The 9,794-nt window shown below is 51.2% G+C and overlaps 1 protein-coding gene across 1 annotated transcript in view; it reads right to left on the bottom strand.

Moving 5' to 3' along the window:
• Window positions 1-4,707: 4,707 nt before the first annotated feature.
• LOC130380293 (bone morphogenetic protein receptor type-2-like) overlaps window positions 4,708-9,794 on the bottom strand; it is a 104,106-nt gene continuing 99,019 nt past the window's right edge. Inside the window, 4 exon segments of the mRNA XM_056587455.1 lie at window positions 4,708-5,021; window positions 6,455-7,259; window positions 7,261-7,786; window positions 8,855-9,027. Coding sequence (XP_056443430.1) covers window positions 4,714-5,021; window positions 6,455-7,259; window positions 7,261-7,786; window positions 8,855-9,027 — 1,812 coding nt within the window. The 3' untranslated portion in view covers window positions 4,708-4,713.

The following is a 9,794-nucleotide window of genomic DNA, read 5'->3' as shown; positions in this document are numbered from 1 at the left end:
CCGCCCCCCTTTTCCTAAAACTCTTAACCCAAAACAGTTACTTTTTAAAATCTCATATTGTTCGACTTCCATCTGAAACAGTGGTTCACCGGCTCTTTACACACACACACACACACACACACACACACACACACACACACACACACACACACACACACACACACACACACACACACACACACACACACACACACACACACACACACAATGACACACACACACACACCCTCCTTCGTGCTGTCCAGCGGGCTAAATTTGGCAGGACATCAGTCTCGTGCGCATCACTGTTGCTAGGGAACAGGACGAGTGATCTTTAAACTCGCTCGAAGGCACGCCACAGCAGTCCTGTGTATGTGTCTGTGTGCGTCTATGCTCTCTGTGTTGCTGGACCGGATCGGTTTTGGACCTTTCCCGCTGTTTTTTAATTTAAATACGCTGTAGGGCCTATACTGCGGACCGTGCACAGCCATGGCACACATCTGTCGTGTAAGACACAGGACGCGTGATGCACACGCGCATAACGAAACAGCAATCAAAACAACGCCTGCACCAAAGACAACGATGTGTGTGTGTGTGTGTGTGTGTGTGTGTGTGTGTGTGTGTGTGTGTGTGTGTGTGTGTGTGTGTGTGTGTGCAGCGCTGTATCAGCCTATATGATGCAGCCTGTTGATGATGACGACACACGGGCACGAGACACGCGTCTCTCGACGTTGCAAAAACACGAACCGCACATCATATCCGAAACAAGAGAAAGGGGAAAATATTCGAATTATTCCGCGGTACACTTGATGGTTTCAGACCCTCATCCTAGACGTCGACCCTCCGCCTGCACAGCCGGTGCTGCGCGTGTGATCCGTGATTCATAACATCCACGGCCTACATGCAGGACCCCTATATTTTCCGCTCCCCGAGACCCTCTTCTGCACAACACCTCCGCATGGCGAGCAATGCAGATGTTAGCATTAACATGCCCCCCCCCACCACCACCACCACCAGCATTGACGTTTTGCTCACCTCACCTCGCGAGAGATTATTTGCAAGAGATTCTAATTTTTTTTTTTGCTCATGGTGACCATTAGCATACCCCCCCCCCCCCCCCCAGACACACACACACACACACACACACACACACACACACACACACACACACACACACACACACACACACACACACACACACACACACACACACACACACACACACACACACACACACACACTACAGAACCCCCCCCTTGTCGCCCGCCGTATCAAAAAACCTTCTCATTGTCAACACGCCGTGGAGGTGAATGATCGCCCATCACCATTTAAACCAACACGTGTTTGGCGGATGGCGGCTCACCTGCTGCTGGCGATGGGATCTAGCGGCGCGGCATGAGGCGACGATCACAAACCAGCCTGCGAGCTTATTGACGCCGCTACCTGAGGCGGTGCGCGAGGCAGAGAGAGAGAGAGAGAGAGAGAGAGAGAGAGAGAGAGAGAGAGAGAGAGAGAGAGAGAGAGAGAGAGAGAGAGAGAGAGAGAGAGAGAGAGAGAGAGAGAGAGAGAGAGAGAGAGAGAGAGAGAGAGAGAGAGAGAGAGAGAGAGAGAGCGAGAGCGAGAGAGAGAGAGAGAGAGATAGCGACACGAGCAGTACTGCAGGGGAAGGATTCGCAGGAAAAACACGAAGATTCCCGCCCGGGTTCGCGTTGCAGACGAAGAGGCGTTAAAGCACCGAGCCCTCTTGGTTCACGGTGGCAGTGGAGGCGGTGGCGGCGGCGGGGCGTTGCTTCGGTTGCCGCGTCGCTCGATGTTTTTCTATTGCCGCCGATGCGGAGACGGAGCTCGTCGTGCGCGGTACGCTGTCGCTCGAGCAAACCTAGACGATTACGATCCTCCGGGTGAAATAGAATAACGCCTTGTGTTTTTTCTCCCCCAGTGGCAATAGAAACGACTTATTGCGAGGAAAAAGCAGCAGACGAAAACACAATCCGAAAGGGCCGTGGATAAGGAGGAGCTGAGGGGAGCGGTGATGCTGGGCTGAGGATGGGGGGTTCACAACAGCAGCGGAACGTCGCGTTGCGTAGAGGTGACGTAGAGCGGCAGCGCCGCACGGGCTCGTGCTGATGCTGCAGTTGCTAGGGCGCGCGGAGAAGATGGCAGAGAGAAGGAGGCCAGGGGTAAAGATGGAGTACGATGCGAGGGGGGGGGGGGGGGGGGTCGCCCCCGTGTGGCCGTGAGCGGTGGCGCGGCGCTGCGTTGACTAAAATTAGAGTGAATGATGTTGAATCGACACGTCACGTTTTTGGGCAGAATTTTTGCATATTTATGTTTTATAATTTAGCTATTTTTATGACATAAAATAGCGGGAGGGTTGTGGAGTTACACTTGCAAAAACAAAAACTATTTAAAAAATGCTTTTGAGCCATCGAATCAAAATATAAAAAGGACATAAAATATCAATATTAACATGGGCGAGAACAAAAAAACGCTTGTTTGAGAAACACCAACATTTCTTTCATACATTTATTTAGACTTAGCAGAGGCAGAGCAACAGTAGCCGTCAAACTCAAAAAACAGAACTCCATAAAAATGATGGCAATATCAACGCGGTACACATATACATGTTGGTTATTTTTCTTCCATCATACAAAGTTACAAGCTACAAAGACGTAAACGGGACGTCTTTCTGTTTCGCCCAAAAAGCATCGCTCAAAAGACAGAAAAAGGTGACGTTTCAGCGCGCCTGTACAGCGAAAAAGAACCCAGCATGTGGAAAGACACACAGCGCATGCGCACACACAGACACACATGATCACTCTCTCACAAACACACACTCGTTCACACACACAAATGAAACAAGAGGCAGAAATTAAATCCAGCGTTATTCCAACGTTTAATTTCTTTAAATGTCAACTTTTCTTTTTAAAAAGACATCAAACAGCGTTCAGGCGGTTTCCTGTCTCAGTCAGGTGGCGTAGTTCAAACTGTATCTAAGGGCGGGACTAAACGTAGGACCGGATGTGGTTTTTGATCATTCATAATTTACGATTGGGTGATAGGCCTACATCAGTCTTCAAAGTCTATAACCCCCCTCCCCCCTTACAATTGGTTGGAATGTTCAGCCCCGCCCATCAGAACATTGTGACACGATCAAGAAAAACCATATCCGCTTTTAGAGGAAGGTAGGTTTAGCTTATTTTAGAGTTTAATGTAGAAATGGATAAATATGGTTGGTTATACGAGTGGGGGGTAAATACGTCAATTTCCATTTTGTTCGGTCTTTAAAAGAGCTACGATACTATACTTCGTAAGTGTTCTCTGGCCATTTTGACGGACAGCGATAGATGGAGACAGACAGACAGACAGACAGACAATTAGACAAAAACTGACAAACGTACAAGACAGGACGTCCAGGGTATAAGGACTACAGATTGATGTTGTACGCCAAAAGGGGTCCTTAGAGCCACGACAACTCCGTCGCTTGGTTTGTCGTCGTCACGACGACTCCATCGCTTTGTTCGTCATCGCTCGTGATTGTAATAAAAAAAATTAAAATTAAAACGCATTAAAAAATACGCCCAGACATTGCAGTGTTGAGCCATTCCAGGTGCGGTTGCTGTGCGTAATAAAAATCCTCCATTTTGTTCAATCGGTGGAACTGAGTTTTGATTGTGGGCCTCATACTACCTCCCCCTCCTCCGTAGAACAGCAATTGTATGTCAGATTGATTCTCGGTGTTGAGGAGAGAGAGGGGGGGGAGGATGTCTGTACACTGAGCGTTAGTCCAGAGACAGGAAGGAGAGATTGGGCGACTCGGTCGATTGTAGAACGATTGATTGTGACTATTTGGAAGTGCAACATAGATTAACTATCGACATAGCACATTGATAAAAAAAAAAAGGCTTAACAAATGGGAAACTTAAAAAAAAGAAATCATCTAAAAGCTATATTCTATTGCACATTTAAAAAAAATGATGATACAAAGAATGGGTACATAGCGAAAGGACATGATTGCATACAAATTGGGAAAAAAGTCTTTTTTTTGTCTTTAAGACGGACGATTATTGTTTTTTTTACAGAGCTTTACTCTCTGCTTGTCGTTGACCCAAACAATAACAAACAAAATGAAATAAGAAAATTATAAAAAATAAAATAAAATCCAAAAAATGTTGATTGTTTCCCGTCGCCGATTTAAAGACCGCCTCCGATTCCGCGGTCATAGTGGCAACACAGTCAGACTCGCGTCCATCTGGTCCAAAGTGCATCTCTGGGGGAACCACAGCGTCCACACGCGACGGAACGATTCAGTTGAAAACCAAACGAAAGACCACAAAAATACAACTCAGAAACAACGACCAACCAACAGGCTAACGACAGACGTCAAACTCAAACGTACCACCGCGACCGGAGCCAATGAGAATGCTGCATAGCTGGATTTCCATTTAAAGCGACGCACGGATAAAAAGAGTCACATGGAGGAGGGGGAGAGGAGGTGGGGGGGGGGCGTGGGGGCGCTAGCGCGGTCTGTAAAACCAAACAAATAAAAACGTTGCTGTACACGACCACCCGGGGCGGGTTTTCCCGCTCGCACGATCCATAGCTTCCTCTTGCTGACGACCAAGAACAAACAAAACAACAAACAAACAAAAACAAACTAACAGGTTTAGTGTCAGATTTTGGGGGGAGGGGAAAAGAGAAGAGTGGGGGGGGGGGGGGGGGGGGGGGCGCCGTTCACACTAGAGTGTCGCTGGGATCCCCGGCGAAGACGGCGGTGGCCGATTTGGGCCGGCCCCGGGCCTGCGTGGCGTGGGCGTTGGAGCCGCCCTGGTGGTGGTGAGGGTGGTGGTGGTGGTGGCAGTTGTGGTGGTTGCTGTTGTTGTTGTTGTCGTCGTCGTCGTCGTCGTCGTCGGTGCCCCTGGTGTCCATGGCGATGACCCAGGTGGTGGGACGCCAGCGCTTCAGGGAGTACGGCGTCTTGACGCGCTTCTTGATCTTCTCACCCGTGCCGGCGCTGCCGTCCCGGTGCCCCAGCTCCTCCCCTGTGGGGGGGGGGACACGCAGTCACACACTAGCACAGCATGCTGCAGGACAAACACACACACACACACTGGAAAGGCCTTCCAGGGTCAAGGCTATCCTATATTTAAGTTTTAATCGATCTTTATTGATTAATTTCATTTCTTGAGGGATTTTTGTTAATCATATTTAGTGTTTTTTGTCAATTTTGTATTTTCTAGAAGTGACATTATCCATAACTAGAAGGACAATAAACACTTTATAATATGCGCATGGAAAGGGTATAAAATTGTATTAACAATATCTACAAAACTTATTTAAAAGTAATAGTCAAAAGTAATATCTATTTCTATAGTCATCATTTACTCCTCACAGCTCTCCTGTTCATAATCTACTGATTATACTTGATTCAATAATCATGTAAAAAATCCTCAAGGCAGGATGAAAACTTGAAATGTACAGCTTTGCACCAGATAAATATTTGAAAATAAATTATGACTTTAGAAGTAGTAGTTAGGTTTGTATTGTTGAGTTAGTGCATAATGATTAGTAGGTTAATAGAATATTAATACAAAGCTAGTTACTAGTTAGTGTTTAGATCATTTATAACATTTGCTGAGTATTGCTTCACAATTTTAACTATTTGTGTAATCTGGTTGGATGAGTTTCAGATTTGGGCCTTCCCCCTCATTTATACCAATATGTAAACTACACAAGTAATCATGATGCAAGAAGCACGTTGACTCTACAAAAAGTAGATTAGACCAGCTAGACAATACTAGACTAGGAGGACTAGACTAGGATGACTAGATAAAACTAGGATGACTAGATTAGACTAGGATGACCAAATTATACTAGATTAAACCAGATAGACAAGACTAGACCAGGATGACCAGACTAGACTAGGATGACTAGATTAGACTAGGATGACTAAAATGACTAGATAATACTAGATTAAATCGAGGATGACTAGATTAGACTATACCAGACTAGGATGACTAGATTAAACCAGATAACCAAGACTAGACCAGGATGACTAGATTAGACGAGAAAAACTAGATTAGTCTAGACTAGACTAGACCAGGACGACTAAAATGACTAGATAATACTAGATTAAATCGAGGATGACTAGATTAGACTATACCAGACTAGGATGACTAGATTAAACCAGATAACCAAGACTAGACCAGGATGACTAGATTAGACTAGAAAGACTAGATTAGTCTAGACTAGACTAGAATAGACCAGGACGACTAGAATAAACCAGGAAGACTAGACTAGGGAGACTAGATTAGACCAGACGGACAAGGCTAGATTAGGAGGCCGGGATTAGTCAGGGGGTTAGTGGTTGATCAGTGGGGGGGGGGGGTTGCTATAGCGTGAGCGGCTGGCTCACGCGGCGGCGGCGCCTCGGTCTTGTCCTCACCGCGGTTACGGCTCTACTGCGCCAGCTCACCTAGCGAGGCCAGGTCGCGCGTGGTGAACGACAGGTCCAGCGAGTTGGGCCTCTCGGGCCGCCGCCCCCGCGACTGCCTCAGAAGCCCCTCCCCCCGCATGGTGACCGCCGTGGCCGTGGCCGGCGCGGGGGGGTCGGCGCCGCCCGCCGGCGGCCCGTTCTCGGGGCCCGTCTCCTCCGTCTGCTGCTGCTGCTCCTCCGGAGCCCCGCCCTCCTCCCCGGGCCCCTCACCCTCGCCCTCGCCCTCGCCGCGGCCCCGCCCCGTGTTGCTGTTGTTGTTGTTGCTGTTGGGCCGCGCCGACAGCAGCGGCCCCGCCGGCTCCCGCTCCCGGCTCAGCAGGGGCTCGTGCTCGTCGGGGCTGGCCGTGATCACGCCCAGGCTCAGCCGGCCGTCGCCGCCGCCGCCGCCGCCGCCGTTCGCCTGCCCGTTGGCGGTCACGCTCCCGTTGCCGCCGACGCCGCCGTTGCTGCGGAGATCGCGCCGGACGGGCAGGTTGTTGGTGCCGGCGTTGCCGCGGTGCGCCGACTCGCCAGCGGCGGATGCCGCGGCGCCCACGCCCACGTTGGTGGTCTTGGCGCCCTCCACCTGCCGCAGGTTGGACTTCCCCGAGCGGCCGAACTTGAAGCGCAGCGCGGAGGAGGAGCCCTCCTTCTTGGGGGGCTTGGTGCGCAGCGGCAGGCTGGACGGCCGCTTGGGCAGGTTCTGCTGCTTGGGCAGCGGGAAGGCGGCAGGCGGCATGGGGGAGGAGCCCCCCGAGGCCGCGCCTGCTCCCCCCGCCCCGCCGCCGCCGCCGCCCGCCCGCCTCCGACGCCACGCCCGCCATCTTGATGAGCGGGTAGAGCAGGCTGGAGCTGCCGGGGCTCAGCGGGTCGGGCGAGCAGAACTGCTTCTGCGAGTGCTCCACCAGGTTCTCGTCCGAGCTCTCCTTCAGGTTCTTGTCCACCTCCTTGGGGTCCAGCTTGGTGGTCTCCAGGTCCTCCTGGGTGAGGTGCAGGCACACGGGGACCGCCGGGGCGCCCCCCGCCGAGCCCTCCGACTCCGAGAGCAGGGTGGTGGTGGTGGTGGTGGAGGGGCTGCCCCCGCCGCCGCCGCCGCCGCTGCCCTCGGGGCTGGGCAGCCGCGCGCTGGCCTGCTGCTGCCGCTCCTGGTTGATGGAGTTGCGGTCGCGCTCGCCGGGCGGGGGCCCCGTGCGCACGCCGGAGCCCGCCAGAGCCGGGGGCCCGCCGGCGGGGTGGCCATCCGCCGGGCCGTTCTTGGCCACGCCCTCCTGCTCCTCGATGTAGGAGGAGGGCTGGTCCGGGAAGGGCCCCGACTTGGGGGTCATGCGGTTCCTGGAACCACGAGGAAAAATTTGTATGGACACACACAAAAAAAAATTAAAAAAAAAAAATATATATATATATATATATATATATACTCACATCCATTTCAGCATATGTATATTTGTATACATTTACCACAGGCATGTCAAAAATGAGTGCATGAATGTTTATGTCTTTACGTGGTGGACATGGGGTTGGGGTTGTGTGTGTCTACGTGTGTGTGTGTGTGTGTGTCTGTGCGTGCGTGTGTGCGTGCGTGTGTGTACCTCTCGTTGTGCAGCGTGGTGGACATGGGGTTGAGTTGTGTGTGTGTGTGCGAGTGTGTACCTCTCGTTGTGCAGCATGGTGGACATGGGGTTGGGGTTGAGTTGTGTATGTGTGTGTGTGTGTGTGTCTGTGCGTGCGTGCGTGTGTGTGTGTTTGTGTACCTCTCGTTTTGCAGCGTGGTGGACATGGGGTTGGGGTTGAGTTGTGTGTGAGTGTGTGTGTGCGTGTGTGTGAGTGTGTACCTCTCGTTGTGCAGCATGGTGGACATGGGGTTGGGGTTGAGTTGTGTGTTTGTGTATGTGTGTGCGTGTGTGTGTGAGTGTGTACCTCTCGTTGTGCAGCGTGGTGGACATGGGGTTGGGATTGAGTTGTGTGTATGTGTATGTGTGTGCGTGTGTGTGTGTACCTCTCGTTGTGCAGCGTGGTGGACATGGGGTTGGGGTTGAGTTTTGTGTGTGTGTGTGTGTGTGAGTGTGTACCTCTCGTTGTGCAGCGTGGTGGACATGGGGTTGGGGTTGAGTTGTGTGTGTGTGTGTATGTGCGTGTGTGTGTGAGTGTGTACCTCTCGTTGTGCAGCATAGTGGACATGGGGTTGGGGTTGTGTGTGTGTGTGTGTATGTGCGTGTGTATGTGAGTGTGTACCTCTCGTTGTGCAGCATGGTGGACATGGGGTTGGGGTTGAGTTGTGTGTGTGTGTGTGTGTGTGTCTGTGCGTGCGTGTGAGTGTGTACCTCTCGTTGTGCAGCGTGGTGGACATGGGGTTGGGGTTGAGTTGTGTGTGTGTGTGTGTGTGTGTGTGTGAGTGTGTACCTCTCGTTGTGCAGCGTAGTGGACATGGGGTTGAGCGTGGGGCTGACGGACTTGGAGCGGTCCCAGATGAGCAGCAGCTCGGCCAGCCGCTCCTCAGCGCACTGGGCTGTGAGCCGGGCCTCGGCGTCCTGGTCCCAGCAGTCCTCCATGGTCTCCTTCAGGGAGCGCACCGCCTGGACCCCCCCCGGGACAACACCGTGAGATAAACAACCAAACAACCTCAACCAAACCCCCCGCCGGGACAACACCGTGAGATAAAGAACCAAACAACCTCAACAACACACCCCCCCGGACAACGCGGTGAGATAAACAACCAAAAAACCTCAACCAAACACACATACACCCCCCCGGGACAACACAGTTAGATAAAGAACCAAACAATCTCAACTACACACACACACACACACACACCCGTGACAACACAGTTAGATAAAGAACCAAACAATCTCAACTACACACACACACACACACACACACACACACACACACACACACACACACACAACTACACACACAACTACACACACACACACACACCCGAAACACAGTTAGATAAAGAACCTAACAACCTCAACTACACACACACACAACGGGACAACATAGTTAGATGAAGGCCCAAACAAACTCAATTAAACACACACCGAACAACACAGTTAGATAAAGAACCAAACAACCTCAACTACACACACACACACACACCTGGAACAACACAGTGAGATAAAGAAACAAACAACCAAGTTATACTCTTCTACACCCAAAAGCTATCTAAAGTGTACCCCAGACAAGCTAAACTTTACCCAAGAACAGAACCAAGCTCAAGTGTACCCCCAACACAACCTAGCTAAAGTGTCCTCGAAATAAGCTAAACTTTACACAGCAACACAAACAAGTTAACGGCACCACAATCAAGCTAAATTCTGCACAGACAGAAGCTAGCTGA

The sequence above is a fragment of the Gadus chalcogrammus genome, chromosome 4 (assembly GCF_026213295.1).
Source record: "Gadus chalcogrammus isolate NIFS_2021 chromosome 4, NIFS_Gcha_1.0, whole genome shotgun sequence".
Taxonomy (NCBI): Eukaryota; Metazoa; Chordata; class Actinopteri; order Gadiformes; family Gadidae; genus Gadus; species Gadus chalcogrammus.
This window is presented reverse-complemented; position numbering and strand designations above follow the sequence as displayed.